General features: G+C 38.8%; 1 protein-coding gene across 10 annotated transcripts; it reads left to right on the plus strand.

Moving 5' to 3' along the window:
* The first annotated feature begins 6,800 nt into the window (after positions 1-6,800).
* Positions 6,801-16,231, plus strand: pias2 (protein inhibitor of activated STAT, 2). 10 transcript variants are annotated; one of them, XM_026250419.1, is made up of 15 exons: positions 6,801-7,191; positions 7,833-7,916; positions 8,239-8,710; positions 9,352-9,439; positions 9,537-9,587; positions 9,722-9,812; positions 10,544-10,678; positions 10,781-10,886; positions 12,265-12,338; positions 12,482-12,642; positions 12,777-12,910; positions 13,009-13,204; positions 14,903-15,042; positions 15,149-15,186; positions 15,281-16,231. In XM_026250419.1, the coding sequence occupies exons 3-15, from the start codon at positions 8,242-8,244 to the stop codon at positions 15,467-15,469; spliced, it is 1,872 nt and encodes a 623-aa protein (XP_026106204.1). In that variant the 5' UTR covers positions 6,801-7,191; positions 7,833-7,916; positions 8,239-8,241; the 3' UTR covers positions 15,470-16,231. The 10 variants fall into 10 exon arrangements, with proteins under 10 accessions (XP_026106204.1, XP_026106211.1, XP_026106197.1 ...); XM_026250426.1 differs by having other exon boundaries at positions 7,856-7,916; XM_026250431.1 differs by having other exon boundaries at positions 6,844-6,861; positions 7,856-7,916.
* The last annotated feature ends 18 nt before the right edge of the window (positions 16,232-16,249 follow it).

Genomic DNA, 16,249 nt, shown 5'->3' on the forward strand with positions numbered 1-16,249 from the left:
TGAGATAAGAAGGGGCCACTGAAAGGGCCTGCAAATCTCCAACTCTCTTTAGAGAAGATATCACCAGAAGAAAGTGAAAGTGAAATAAAAAAATAACTGAAAGTGAGGTGACATACAGCCAAGTATGGTGAACCATACTTAGAATTCGTGCTCTGCATTTAACCCATCGAAATTGCAAAAACACAGCAGTGAACACACACGGAGCAGTGGGCAGTCATTTATGCTGCGCCGCCCGGGGAGCAGTTGGGGATTCAGTGCCTTGCTCAAGGCACCTCGGTCATGATATTGTCATCCCAAGACTCAAACCCACCACCTTACGGTTAGGAGTCAAACTCTCTAACCATTAGGCCATGACTATGGGCAACTAAGGCCACCCATAAGTCGTGCCCTAATCGTAGTCTTGTAGTGAAGTGGCGATCAGAGATCTCCTCAGTTGGATCGAACGGAGGCTTATAGGGATCATCTAACACCACAGCCAGGTCCCATGTGGGGACACGAGATCCTACTGGAGGCCTCAGCACACCGCGGAGGAAACGTGTAACAAGGGGGTGTCTGTCCACTGACTGGCCACCGAGAGGGGTAGGCCGCAATGGTGGAATGGGTCATCCCTTTGGAGAAATGGGCCTGCAGGAACTCCAGCACTGTACCAACTGGGCAGTTAACTGGGTCGAGCTGGCGGTCTCCGCACCAAAAGTAAAAAGTTTCCACTTCAAGACATACTGTTTCATCTTTGAGGGAGCTCTGGAATGGAGGATGGTCTCACAACCTCAATTTAGAGACCTGAAGTTACGAGTTGTGCCTCCTCAGAGGCCACACTTATAACTTCCACAGCTCTGGGTGGGGGTGGACTAGGGTGCCCTCCGCCTGTGAGAGGAGATCCCTCCTGACAGGAATCTCCCATGGAGAGCCATCGAGGAGGGAAATCAGGTCCGAGAACCATACTCTGCCTGGCCAGAAAGGGGCTACTAGTAGCAGACGGACCCTGTCCCAGTGCACTTTCTCCAGAACTTCTGGGAGCAGAGCAATCAAGGGAAAGGCGAACAGACGAAGCCTCGGCCATGTCTGTACCATGGCATCCAGACCCAGACCCACACTAGTTTGTACAAACGGTGTAAGTGCAGACCTTAATATAATATTCGCTGTATTGTCGGTGCACACCACCACTTGGTGACATCTTAGGTCTGGGAGAAAGTGTTTTAGTGCTCAAAGCATGGCCATCATCTCCATTCAGTTCATATGCCATGTCAGATGGCAACCACTCCACAGACCGTGGGCAGGGTGGCCATTCATGGCCGCAACCCAACCGGTGAGAGACGCGTCCGTCACTAACATTATATGGCGACAAGGAGCTCCCAGAACCGGGTCCTGAGACAAGAACCAAGGCTTCCTCCACGTCTAAGGCACGTAGGCATCACCGCGTGACCATGATCATGCAAAGCAGGTTTCCCCTTGGGGAGAACCGCTTGATCTTGAGCCACCAATGTAGGGCTCTCATGTACAGCAGGCCAGAGTTATCATGTTGGACGCAGCTGCCATCAGACCCAGCAGTCTTTCAAACTGCTTAACAGTGAGTGACTGGGCTTCTCTCGCTCTCGCAACTGTGGTGAGGATCGAATCAAATATGAGGATCCAAACAGGTGACAATCATGCCAGCATCGTGGTCAAATCCCACACCACACCCAGATAAGTTGTCCTCTGCAATGCAGAAAGCACACTTTTCTTGGCGTTTAGTATTAACCCCAGCTCTCTTATGTGGGCGAGAATGATATCCCGATGTCGAACCACCATCTGCTCCGACTGAGCTAAAATCAACCAATCGTAGATATAGTTCTGTATGTCGATGCCCTGGAGTCGCAGTGGAGACAGAGCTGCATCCCATTTTGTTAAAGTGCGGGGTGAGAGTGCAAGGCCGAAGGGAATAACCCGATATTGATAGGCTTTGAAAAAAAATTCTTATAGTTTTTGCTGTTGCAATGTATACGTAAATTCTGAATTATAAAAAAATATATATTTTAATTTATCTTTTTTTTGTGTGGTAATCATCCTCAATCTTGAACTTGGTAAAACAATAATTCCTAAGGCAATATTACAATTTAGATTATTATCTGTCTAAAATATGTCATTTTGTCTTCATCACGAGGTAGCTAGCTGTTGTCTCCCTGTCTACCTTTCTTCAAATATTAATAAATGTTTTGTGCTTTTTAAATCTGGAAACATCAGATTATTGCATCACATTAGCTTTTAAGAGAAGGTTTGCTTTTTAATGATTACAATAAATTGTTTTATAACTAATAACGTGATGATGCCACACTTTCCAAGACTGAGGCAAATGTAAAAATGGTGTCATGTCTGAACTTGACTGCCCTGTCCACACGGAGACGCGTTTCTGTGAATACGCACAAATATTTTATCGGATAGGCGTTTCGTCCACACGGATCCGGCGTTTTCACAAGGTGAAACCGCTATTTTTTGAAACCAGGTCCCAGAGTGGATAAATTTGAAAACGCCGTCTTTGCGTTTTCGTCTGGACGGCTAATCCGTATATTTTCTGAAACGATGATGTCATCAGCTCACGTCTCCCCCCTAGTCAGACACCTTTACATCATGTAACAGTAACAAAAACATGAACAAACACTGTGAACGATTGTCTTTTTATTAACTAACATTAACACTGACTAATAAATGTATTGTTCCATGTTCGTTTGTGTAACACGCGCAAGGTTTACGAGCATAGTCCAAGTCTTCTTCTCTGTTTTTATTGTATCTCTGTGGCAGAATTACAGCGCCACATACTGGTCTGGCATGTATACTACATCATTTTGCGGTTTCGTGTGGACGCGGATATTTCTTGAGACGAGGAAAAAAAAGATCGGATTGGGGTAAGCTCCGTCTCCGTGTGGACGAGGCCTTAAATTACAATTTACAGTTAACCATTGCCCACAGCATGGGGTGTACTTGACAGAATGACCAGAGCACCATTGGGCTTTTCGATTTTCCGTTTGAATAACAATGCTCTGAGAGACAGGTATTTGAAACAGCGGTGAGTCCCAATGGACGAGCACTAAGCGGACTAACAAGCCACTCCAGCACTCTGAACCTCCACACACTTCATCCACAGCTTTAATGGTGGCAACTTTGATTTCAACAGTAATTGGAGTCTTGTTTCTGTCTAGTACTGCCAATAACACAAGCAAAGGTTAATAAAGGCTAAGGTGTTTGTGCACCTGTAGTATGTGTATTTTTCCTATGGCAGGTCTTTATGTGTGAGTGTTTTCTTATGGCAGGTTGCTCCAGTGGGAAAGGCTGGGTAATTAGATGCCATGGGCACTTTACCTAGGTCATGCACTTCAACACACTTCAACCTCTTCAATAACAAATATATAGGCTAACCTTGTATTTGTCAAACAGCACAAAACAGTCAAAAGTATCCATGAGTTAAGATTTACTTATAATTTAATTTGTAAACAGTTGTTAATGCCACTGTGTCATGAAACAACTTTGAATCTGATTTTCATGAGAAATAATATTGTATGTTTAAAACTGTACATGTGTGATACATGGTGTTATTCATAACATATTTATGGCACATTCACGTTTGTATGTTACTTTCCATGGAAATAATTCTTTATAGAGTATATCTCCATCATCATTTGTCTATTTATGGGTCAAACTATACTAGAGTTAACATATTTCAATACATGCCCTTCCACAAACTTCACTTGGAACCTGTCTAGTATAGTTTTCAGTGATGTGGCAGCTGAACTGACCATGGGGCAAAGACATGTAAATGTGTAGGACTAATGTCTTGAGCAATGATACTGAGGTTAGACCACGGGTTTGCAATTAGTAAATGTTTGAAAGACATGGCAATTTAAGCCATGTCTTCTTTAATGCATATATAATATAGCAGAAATATTACAAAGATTTTATTTTTCTGATATCTTTCTGTCAGTTAATTGTCTCAGATTTTTGAGAAAGTACAGCAGATATTCAAAAGGGTTCTTATAAATCGAATCATGTACACTGAATATGGAACATGGCCAGACGAAATGTGATTCAGACATAAAGAAATGGATTACAACAATACTGAAAAAAGCTTTAAATGGAAAAATAGCAGTAATCTCATTCATCTCTTAAATTTTAGCATCTCTGATTTTAATGGCAAGCTTTGTTGACCACAAGTTTATAGCTTATTCAGGGAATAATATACTTTCTTACCACCAAAACCTGAAGTTAAAGCATTAGAGGAAAAACAGAAGACTGATCAGGAACTAAGATGAAAACCTCTATGATAATCAGAACCTGGTTCTCATAGATTTGCCCTGAGCCCCATCTGCTGGAAAACAGGCTGCAACTGTCAACCAGAAAATCAGCCTGTACTGTATTGTTTGTTCAATAGTCCAGTTACAGGCAGATCCTTGTCAAATTAAGATCCTGAAATCTTATCATCGATTATCTTTAAATGCCATGTTATGTGTAATGTTATGGATTAATTATATTTATATGTTCTCACGTTTCTGAACAAAATCTTTGAAAATAATTTTACCACTACCAGTACATTTTTATAATTAGTTTTCTTTGTTTTTAATGATCTTTTAATCCTAATCTGGCATGTAAAGATGTCCAGTGCTGGAAAACAGTAACAATGACATCTGTGAGTAAACAAACCAAAACTTTACCTTGAAAAAAATATCCAGAACATAAGGTGACTTAGGCCACAAGTGAGTCCCGGCTACCTGGTTAAGAACAACTGGCATAAATTACACAGCTAATCTGCCAACAATACGTTATTGGGAAGTGAACATCACACCGAAATCACTGTTATGCACTATTATATGAGCAGGGTCAGAGGTGGGCACAAATACATCAATAACCATTTTGTTACAAACTACAAATACTGGCTCATGAAATGTAACAAAATAAAATACAAAACACTGATGCGAAAAATTTATTTAAATAAAATACAAGTAATTAGTATTTTGAAAATACAAAAAATACTCTCACAATAATCTTAATATGTCTTTTTTTTATTACTGAAAGGTCAATAACACAAATAGTAGCAATAACACAAATATGAGAAATGTGTAAATTCAAAATAAAAAAAGAAAGCAAAATAAAAAAGCATGGGCATTTCTCTAAATCTCAACAGGGCCTGTAATAGCTCCCTCTGACGTAAATGGCATGTATAGCTAAATTCACATCAATGATGTGGTAGGCTGCCCTTAATAGCAAAACTTTATTGAAAGGTCAATAACCGAAATAGTAGCAATAACACAACTATGCTACAAAAGAGAAAACTAAACCATTCTCATTTAGTCTAGTTGTTTTTAAGTACAACCAACTTCTACAATAATCCAGGAGTTAATCCCCTTCTATGAGGGCGGTAGACCATGCCTGCAAAAGAAAAGAGCCTTTACAAAGTTGGAGGCATTATCAGTAACTGTAGCCAAATCATTTCTGTAGTCAGTCCATACTCTGTGTGAATTTCCTCCAAAAGCTCTGCTATACGGCTGTATGCATGAGGGCTGGGAAAGCGTCTGCACGCAAGAGCAGCTGATTCTCTTTCAAGTGTATCTCTATGTATCCAGTGTACAGTTACACCCATATAACTGGTCTTTTTTGTTGACCAGATATCAGCAGTTGTACAAACATGCTTTAAGTTTTTAAGTGTCTCCTTCAGGTTTGTTGTCTTTGCAGTAAATCCATCATCAATTCGTCTTCGGAACACTTTACCTTAATGCCGTTTTTAAGAGGAGCAGCGCCACTTCTTCTCCTGTGTTCAAAACTCATTCTCTTCTTGGAGGGAGCCCAGTCTACAGGGTGTCACATGATTTTCGTGCATCTAACCTGGACATTGCCATTGCCAACATCGGACCAAAAATATGGCAAAATCATTTACTATGGTGATAAGCATATGGTGATTTTTCTTAAGTATTTAAGTATTAGAAATACTCTAAATACACTCCCTCAAAATATTTTGTTACAAACTACATTTTATTTTTTCCACACCTGCAAAAATACAAATTACAAAATACATTTAATTTGAATACTGCCCATGTCTGAGCAGGGTTATTATATGATCTTTCCAGTAGAACATATTAAAGGCACAGCTGACCAAAGAAACATTTGACCCTATAGGTCCAACAACGGCAAATGCACTCTTGACTTCAGTCGTGTTTGAGGCTAAGCTAGAGAGTAATTGTTTGCAGACCACAGGAACTGATGTGTTCAGATTTAAAAGTTCAGACAGGTATGAGGGTGCAGGACCATTAAGATATTTAAAACAAATATCAATATTTTAAAATCAACTCTATGACAAACCGGCAACCAATTTAAAGACTATAAAATAGGAGTAATAAGTTGGTGTTTGCAGACTCCCATTACAAATCTGGCCAAGTATAGGTCTCAGTGCTTGCGGTGTTCGGCCAATCTCAATGCACTGGGTCAGTTGGCCAATCAGAACAGACTGCGGTTGTCGGAAGGAGGGACTTTGTAGAAAAAGACTTGAGAGAGGCAGGAGCTACAATAATGTACACTATTTGAAAAATAATGTTTTTTGAATATTAAAGCATGTCAACATATCCTGTTAGACCAAATACACAAAATAATGATCAAGCATCACATGACCCCTTTAAAGGAAGAGTCCAGAGTTATTTCCAGACTTTTCACAGTTAATGCAAGTGTGGGATAGTGGGGTGGTGATAAATGTTGACTTACATTATATGTCGACCTCAAAACCAAAAATTAAAATACAAAAATGTATCTGACCCTTTTAACCCCTTTCTGTGTCACGTGACCAGACATCTCTGCACTGGCCAGGATGAGCGCAGCCAGAAAATGGCGGATGTTGAGGAGTTACGGGTAGGCGAAAGTGCAATGATAGCTGGCTGCTTCTCTGCGTCTTACACATTTTAAAAACCATTTGCGGTTACCGTTTGTCAATCAATTTTACTGGTCTGCTTGCTGCCCTTGGGTTAGTTTCTGAACAGTTAACACAGAAACGTCCCATCACTCCGTTAGACGGATTGTGTTTAGCCAGTTAACGTTAGCCACCAACCACTCTTCTAGCTCTCGATCTGCAACACAAACATTGAAGATCAGCCTCAAAATGTCACTGCTCTCATTACCATCTTTCACTGCATGAAAAGCTTTAGTATAATGCCTAACTGAACTGACGACTGTTCGCTGCAGGTAAAAAGTTTTTTACGTTACAGTTTCTTCACTGCTCGAATTGTTTTGGCTGCTCTTTTGTTAGCTAGCGTCCGACAGCAGTCGACAAGGTCTCCATGTAGTTTAAGTTATGGCTTGTGTTTGCATGGGCAAAAGATGCGTAGATCAGTTTGTCCGAAATGTGTGTGCGTGTATGTAAATATAGGTCAACATTTTATAATACAATTGCGAAGAAACTTTAAAGAGGGACACCTTGAAAATGTTGTTTACAAGTCTGCAAGTGGGTCGCCAAGCAAACAAGACAAACTTGATCCTTGTCCCCGTGAGCGTTTTCTACTCCACATTTGTCTCAATCTATCAGCTTCGTCTAATTTAGTGCCTAAAACACCTTTATCAAGTTTGATTGAACGCATTGCAGTTCAGCATCAGCACCAGTGCAGTCAATAACAGAGTTTTGTGTGCTATTATACTCGCCATTGTATGACTAATTCATGTTGTCTTGAAATTTGTTCAGAAACATAGCTCTTAACTGTAAACTGTAAAAAGGTTTTTTAGGTTTTAGTTCATTTCTGTCTGGATCAAAGTGAACATCAGTGTTTTGTCCTTTGTCACTTTCTTGGTGTTCATCTAATTGGTCTTGGAATTATTCTCCAACCACTTAGATGCATTTTGGTCATTTGTTAAGGATTGTAAAGAAAAAAGGATTGACACGTAAGAACAATCAAGCATGGACCATGTAATGAAGGGTCAGTTGAGATTTTCTTATTTCTGTGGGGTCTCTGGAATGGGCTGTCACCTCACTTCACGCATTATTAATTAATCTGCTTTTAAATGACACCTTTTGGTGTAACCATATTCCACCAGTTTGTCATGTAATCAACATGCACACATTATGTTTTTGGAAATTCTTATAATAAATGTAAAAGTTGACAGCATGGCATAGAGGATGGTTTCTCTTACTAACTTGTGTTGCAGAAATGTTCATTTGCGTTATCAGACCTTTTGCTGGTACATGTTTGGTATCTCAAAGTGTTTTATTGCTTGTCTGGCTTGTTTTTTTTTTGTCAGAATATGGTATCAAGTTTCCGTGTGTCAGAGCTCCAGGTACTGTTAGGATTTGCTGGAAGGAATAAGAGCGGTCGAAAGCATGAACTTCTGCTGAGGGCTTTGCAGTTACTCAGGAGTGGTTGTAGTCCTGCTGTGCAGATCAAAATAAAGGAGCTGTATCGTCGGAGATACCCGCGGACATTTGATGGTCTTCGGGATTTGTCGGCTCTGAAGTCAAGCATTAAATCCTATTTTCAAATCGACAGCGGTGAGACGGTTGTGAGCTCAGATCTTCCTCTGCAGACGGGCCATTCAGACTTCCTGCAGCAGCAGCACCTGGTGAGCTGCGATTCACCCGTGTTACATGAATCGAAGCCCATGATGAATCTGCAGCAGCCCGCGTCACTCATGGCCCCCGTCCACCCAGACGTGCAGATGAAGTCGCTACCATTTTATGACGTGTTGGATGTCTTGATCAAACCATCAAGCTTAGGTAATTTTATAAGATATTCTTGGATTGTCTTTAACTTTATATATATATATATATATATATATATATATATATATATATATATATTTTTTTTTTTTAATAAAGATATTAATGTTTTTGTTCAGCAAGGTTCTTTAAATGATCATAAGACTGTAAACAGTAAAGACATTTAGAATGTTTGCTGTTTTAAATAAATGCTGTTACTTTATTTATCAAAGATTTCCGAAAAAAAGTCCCATGGTTTACACAAAATATTTATATTACAAAATTATAATAATCAGATGTTTTTTGAGCACAAAATCAGCACATTATCAACGGATCATGTAACGCTGCACACTAGAGTAATGGCTGCTGAAGATTCAGCTTTTAAAATATAATAAAATAGAAAACGGTTCGAAAACAGAACAAAAAAGTGATTTCACGTTGTAATAATATTTCACAATATTACTGTTTTTATTGTATTTTTGATCAGTGCAGCCTTGGTGAGCATAAGAGACCTCTTTAAAAACTTTTTTATTTTTTATTATCTTACCAATTATGTAAACCATTCGTTAGCCCATCAGCTGGGCTGTACACCATTACCTCTTTGCCAGTGTCTTCAGTTTAAAACTATAATCCCCTTTTGACTGATTTGTGTTTTAAAGGGACCCATGCTGGCCAGAGATATCATCATGAAAAGTACTTCATATTTGCTTTGACTCCACAACAAGTGAGAGAAGTTTGCATTTCACGGTAAGAACGTATTGACTTAGATGTGACTTTGATAATGTGTCTCATCTCTCACTCTTGGTCTTATTTGGTTCTTTGTTTTTCTTACACTTTTGCATAGGGACTTTCTTCCAGGTGGAAGAAGGGACTACATGGTTCAAATTCAGCTGCGGTAAAAGCCTGCTCAGTGTGTTTGCTTTTACAATACTGTCGTTTGTGTATCTGGTTCAACAACATGTACAAAGATGTTGTCCCCATAATCCCAATTTTTGACTCTTGATGTTCTGTTTTCTTTTTCAATTCTAGGTTTTGTCTAGCAGAGACCAGCTGTCCACAAGAAGACAATTTTCCAAACAGCCTCTGCATCAAAGTCAATGGGAAACTCTTTCCCCTGCCTGTATGTAGTCCTGTTATAATTAACCTTTATTAAGCCATGGTTAATAGTTTAATTTATATATATATATATATATATATATATATGACTTGCTAGAACAACATAGTCCTATGTTATTAGGCTTATTATTTAGGGCCATACGCTGGTCGGTGTTTTTTGTGGGATGTTCTTTTGTTCAACAGCTCGGAGTGCAACAGCAGAGAGGTTTCAGGGCATTTTAAATGTTGAACTTTCCAACTTAACATGATCTCAAAACATCACTGGATGTGTACATAATATTTAAAAATGGATCTTGACCGAACCTTTTAATAAGGTACCTGAGATCTATTCAACAAATAAACCATTTAATTGCATACAATTATCTTAGTCCTCCCCACAACAAATAGAGATTATGTAATGGATAATTTATAAACTGAACAGGAACATTGTTTATAGCAGATGACTTGACAGAAGACAGTAATATTCAAGCAGTGTTTTATGTGCTGTTACACAGGGTTTTAAAAGGGCTGACACTGCATACTGAAAACCTTTTTGAGATCTTATGAACTAGGGAAGAGCTGCATTTATTTGCAATATAATTTTTTGTGTAACAAAGTGAAAATTTTCACTCTAAGTTTTGATCAGTTAAATAATGTATAAAAGTATTTGTTTAAAAAAAAAACTCTTACTGACCCCAAATCTTTGTAAATAAGCATGTATGTAATGTATGCTGGCCTCATATGGTTATCACACAGGGTTATGCACCGCCTCCTAAGAATGGTGTGGAGCAAAAAAGACCCGGCAGACCGCTGAACATCACGTCGCTGGTCAGGTTGTCGTCTGCTGTACCCAATCAGATAGTAGTCACATGGGCTCCTGAAATAGGGAAGGTATGTGAAGTGTCGTTAAACCTTTTACTTCATTCAGATTTCAACACTCCTTCAGCATTTTCTGCATGCATGCATTTGTATGTATTCTCTTGTTTTCTGCAGACATACTCCATGTCAGTTTACTTGGTACGGCAGCTGACCTCCCCACTCTTACTACAGAGATTAAGAATGAAGGGGATCAGAAACCCTGACCACTCCAGAGCATTAAGTAAGACTACATTGCCCTCTTTGAGAAAAGGGGGAAAAATACCTATGAATTCTAATTCACTGTTTACACCTGCTCTTAATCAGTCTCTTCTGTCCACTTTCGATCACTTCTGTCCTGATTTCTTTTGATTGGAGTCTATGGGCCAGTGTATGTGGGCTTTTTCTGATCTTTTGAACAGATATTGTGAAATAAGTTCACACAACATATGAGCCCCAGAACTATTTTTGAAACCTTTACTCCATGAATAAATGTTTTTGCTACACCTATCAATCAAAATTGCGAAAAAAACATTACCTATAAGTTTTCAAAAATTGCTTGAAATTTTTACTGGTATTCAGAACAGAATAAGATATATATCAGAAAATATAACCTAACCCTGTTATAAACAACATTAGCTTTTAAACATCTAGCAATGCTATAAATGATATGTTGTGTGCTTGAAAGAAAATTTTGCACAGATATTTTCCTTAACACAGTGGAAGAAACTGTTATATTCACAATAAGAAGAAAACTATGCCTTAAGCCCTATTGGCACGGGATTACTATTACTTGGTGACCTCCAGTCATTTGTAAGAATTGCCGAAGTCCTGTGATAATATTATTTCCGTGTGAAGTGACATTTCTGTGATTTGGCCTGGATTTGGTGGGTCGTTTTTAATTTTTCAAGGTTTTTGTTTCCTGTGCACCTTTTTATCAATCTATTATGAAGAATGGAGCTGCATTGGAGTCTCTTCTTTAAACTTGAACTTTTGGTGCCATAAAAATGAAACGAAAAAGACCTTTAAAAAAAAAGGCATATTAATTATATTCCTATTATATGTCATTTTGTTTTGTATCTCTGTTTTTTTCCTGTTGCTTATGCGCATGATAATCTAAACCGCTGAATTGAAAAACTTACATTTTGAATGGGTCACATATACTTATCCATTTCTAATTTAATATAAACCTAATTTAACATATATTCTAAAAGTTGAGAATGAACTCAGTCAGCGGAGATGAGCCGGTCTTTAGAGGCTGTCCGAAAGCATTCGAACACATGAGTAACCACACTATGAACACAGTCCAGTCAAATGTGTTTTCAACAACCTCTGAAAGTGGTCGAAAGTGGACAACCTCAAAACTTTAAGACCCGTTCACACCTGTATTTAGAGCTGTCCACTTGTGATCAGATCGATGAAAACCGCTCTTGATTCCAGATGTAAACAGGGTCTTATAAATATGAATATGATCTATTACGCGTGACAGTTCTCTAGTTTTATTTTATGTTTCCATTGTCTATCTTTGTATTGAATTCTGCTTTCCCATTCTCATATTAAGTAAATTGACTGAATTATTGAAATAATTGACTAAATCCACCCTCTCTTCACTATTGTAACAGTTAAAGAAAAACTCACGGCAGACCCTGACAGTGAAATTGCCACAACTAGTTTACGAGTCTCACTCATGTGCCCAGTAAGTTGCTGCCTCCATAAAATCTTAGCTGACTCATGAATGGCACTTTAAATAACGTTTTATATTGTTTGTTTAGTGCGCTGATGTAGTATGGTAAAAAAAGAATTGTGTGTAACCAAAATAAAAATCCTCTTTTCATATAGCTTGGCAAGATGCGTCTTGTGGTACCCTGCCGAGCTGTCACCTGTTCTCACCTGCAGTGCTTTGATGCTGCTCTATACCTGCAAATGAATGAGAAGAAGCCCACCTGGATCTGTCCCGTCTGTGATAAAAAAGCCGCATATGAGAGTCTGATTATAGATGGGTGAGATTACTTTGAATGTAACTGAAGTGGTGAGAAACACTCAGCCTCTTTAACCAAAGTAAATCATTGAATGGTTTTGCATTTATTGAGAGAGAAATTTCCATTGAGTAAACTAGTCACCCTCTACTTCTCAGGCTCTTCATGGAAATACTTAATGACTGCACAGATGTTGATGAAATCAAGTTTCAGGAGGATGGGACTTGGTGTCCAATGAGACCAAAGAAGGAGACGTTGAAAGTGTCATCTTCGTGTTTCCCAAAAATTGATTGTAAGGTTCATTACCCTTTAAAAATGTGTTAGTACTCTGTGTGTGCTAGGTTTTATCTAATTGTATAAATGATTACCATGTTTGATGCATTTTTAAAGTGATTCATGACCTCTCAGGCGGTGTCCCAGTGCGGCAAAGTGCAGTGGTGCCACTCGCAGAAACCAGCAGCACGAAAAAAGGAGACGTAATCGACCTTACGCTAGAGAGCTCATCTGATGATGAAGAGGACAGTGATCCCCCTCTGAAAAAGCGCTGTGTCTACATGTCCAAGGCTGAGGAGATGCACAGCAAAGGGTTTGTTTATTGATTCACTAGAACTCAGAGCAGACATTTCTGTGTGCCTCTTCTTTAAGCCTTAACCTTTTAGTGACCATATTTTGAATGAACCCAGATCTTTACAATAATCTATTTTGTCATGGTGATGGGAAAACCTGAGATATCAGGGAATTCTAGAAATGTTATATTTAGACCTGAAAAAGATTGCTAGTCTTTTAACCCCTTAAGCGTTTTTGTACAATTAGTTTAAAAATGCACACCCACATTAAATTCATGTGTTCTTGACTTGAACTATTTACAGTATATGAATGGTTTTGTCCTCTTTTGAAAGGTGACACTCTGAGGTTTGTTTCTAAACCGAACAAACCTCAGAATCACTGTAAGCCTTACTGGTACTTAGTAATAGAGCTTTGAATACACTGAAAATATGACTATAGCTGGAAGCTATTAACTGGAAAAGCTCCAGTGCATTCAACACAATACAGCCGTCGCCTGACTGCATGGCTCATCAATAACCTCACTGACAGACCACAGTATGTGAGGCTAAAGAACTGTGTGTCTAATGTGTTGGTTTGCAGATCAGGGGTCCCACAGGGCACAGTGCTAGCTCCTTTTCCTTTTATCCTGTATACATCAGATTTCAGATACAACAGAAGCAGCCGTCACCTGCAGAAGTTCTCTGATGACACTGCAATAATTGGATGTGTATAAAAAGTGAATGATTGGGAATATCGACAGGTCATCTCTCGATTTTGTGAACTGGTGTGCATTAAACCACTTTTACATTAATGCCAGCAAGACAAAGGAGATGGTGATGGATTTTCACAGGAAGGCATCACAGATTATACTGGTGAACATCCAGGGTTTGGACATTTAGATCAAACATACAAATACCTGGGTGTTCACCTCAACAGTAAACTGGACTGTTCCAACAATACTGAGGTTCTGTACAAGGTCCAAAGTCATCTTCACTTGCTGAGGCGACTGAGGTCATTTTGTGGGTTGAAGTCTTTCTATAACACTGTGGTGGCTTCTATGGTAGTCTGTTGGGAAGCTGGAAGTTGACCAGTTCTTTCAGCAAACAGACTGGTGTACCCTCACTGTAAGAAGACAACAACAGCATGTAGCACTTTTCACTATTACAGTATACCTGCACCGTATTATGTGTTCCATATTTATTTTTATTTGTTTTTTTCGTACTTGGTGTTTAGTGTACCTGAAGCTGCTGTATTAAGTGAACTTCCCAGGTGTGGGATTAATAGTGTCTATCAAATCAAATCGAGAAAACACAAAGGGGTCACAGCATGAATCCTTGTTGGCCGTCTAACAAAGACACTGATTGTACTTGCTGTGTTGATGTATCTTAAAATGGTTTATGTCTTTTGAATCACAAGAATCTCAGCTTTCCGAAAGCTATGACATGTTTACAGTGGAACGCTAAACGGGTTAAAATAATTAAATGAAATACTGCACTTTATTTTGTTGCAAAATGTTTTATTAACTTGAATTATCTATTATTATTATTATTAATTGTGTAGTAATAACAATTTGGGGAAGCCATGGGAATTCAGAAATGAAAAGATCTTGTAAGCGTTAGTAATGTTACTATAGGTACAGTAGATAAAATTATAAAGAATAATTAAAAAAATAATAATCTTTAAAACATTGAGTGCAGTTGATTCTCCATTCCTCTATAATGTTCTTTTGCTCTTTTAGGGTCCTGACTTACCAGCCATCCGCTGTTCGGGTGCCAAATGTCCAGACGCTAGACACATCATACCTGACCCCCTCAATAGCGGACTACTCCGTTCCATTCCACCATACTACCTTATCCACTATTCCCACAGATATGCAAAGTATGTACTTATCTAGTCTGCCATCTAATCAAGTATGCTGTCCTTCATGATCAAAGATTGAACATAAAAACTAATGTTTGTCATACAATACGCATCTTTCCCAAAGGTCTTGATTTATTTTCTCTGATTCAAGGGGATCCACAGGTATATTCTTTCAAAGAAATCTTGAGATTGGATGTACTTTACGTATTTAATAGTTTGCACAGATGTTTACCACTAGTTTTCTTTGTTTCTTCAGCAGCATTACAGAGGCCCCATATTTTTAGACAGCCTCTCCAACAGCCTTCAGAGTGCCACCACCAGCACCAGCCTGGTTTCCTCATCAGCTGTGTATGAGACGGGAACCCATAGCAGCAGCTCAAGTCATGAGACGGGGGTCATCACGGGAGGATCTTCAGGCCTATCGGACATTATCTCACTAGACTGAATCCTGGCGCACCTTTATCGTACAGTCACTAAAACAGTTATCTACTTTTAACTATGGACCTCGAGAATCATGTTTTGACTAGGACCCAGAAGGACTGCTACGAAGATCTCTAAATGTTGTGGCTGAGACCACAACAATGTTGTTCTAAAAAGCAAACCTGAATCAAGCCGTTTTCCCTTTGAATTTGGGAAACTGCCAAATACACAATGACTCTCATCCATTAGCAATTTGATTGGAGGAGCAGAGCAAGACAAACGGCAGAAATGAGTGGACTAGAAAGCTCAGACAAGTCTAATAATGGCACTCTTGTCTACATTGTATTTTTTTGCATCGGCAGTTCTGCAGTTGAACAGAAGCAGGTTGTCAGCGGCAGCTCAGTTTGTTGTCTCTTCGATATCACCAGTGCAATTATGTTTTTGTTACAAGACTTCAGTTGTAGCAATAAAAAACTGTATGTTGTATATTGTAAAATGTTTACTTGTTTATGTCTGACATCAAGGCGGAATGCATTAGTGGACCCCCACAGTTTTTAATTCGTTTGTGGTTATTTGCTCAAGAGCCATCAGATTCTCTTTTGCTGAAGTGGTAAATTTATTTTCAATCTGTAATTTTATATTAAAGGTGTTTTTGCTAATTAAACACATCTTAAAATACACCTCAGAAACTGTAATATGACTGTTGTCAAAACAAGGAGTAATCTGTCTAATTTCATGTTTATTTTCATCTGTAATGAAACTAGCCTTTTTTTCTTTCTTTTTAGGATTATGTAAGTTTTGATAT

The sequence above is a fragment of the Carassius auratus genome, chromosome 5 (assembly GCF_003368295.1).
Source record: "Carassius auratus strain Wakin chromosome 5, ASM336829v1, whole genome shotgun sequence".
NCBI classification, from domain to species: domain Eukaryota; kingdom Metazoa; phylum Chordata; class Actinopteri; order Cypriniformes; family Cyprinidae; genus Carassius; species Carassius auratus.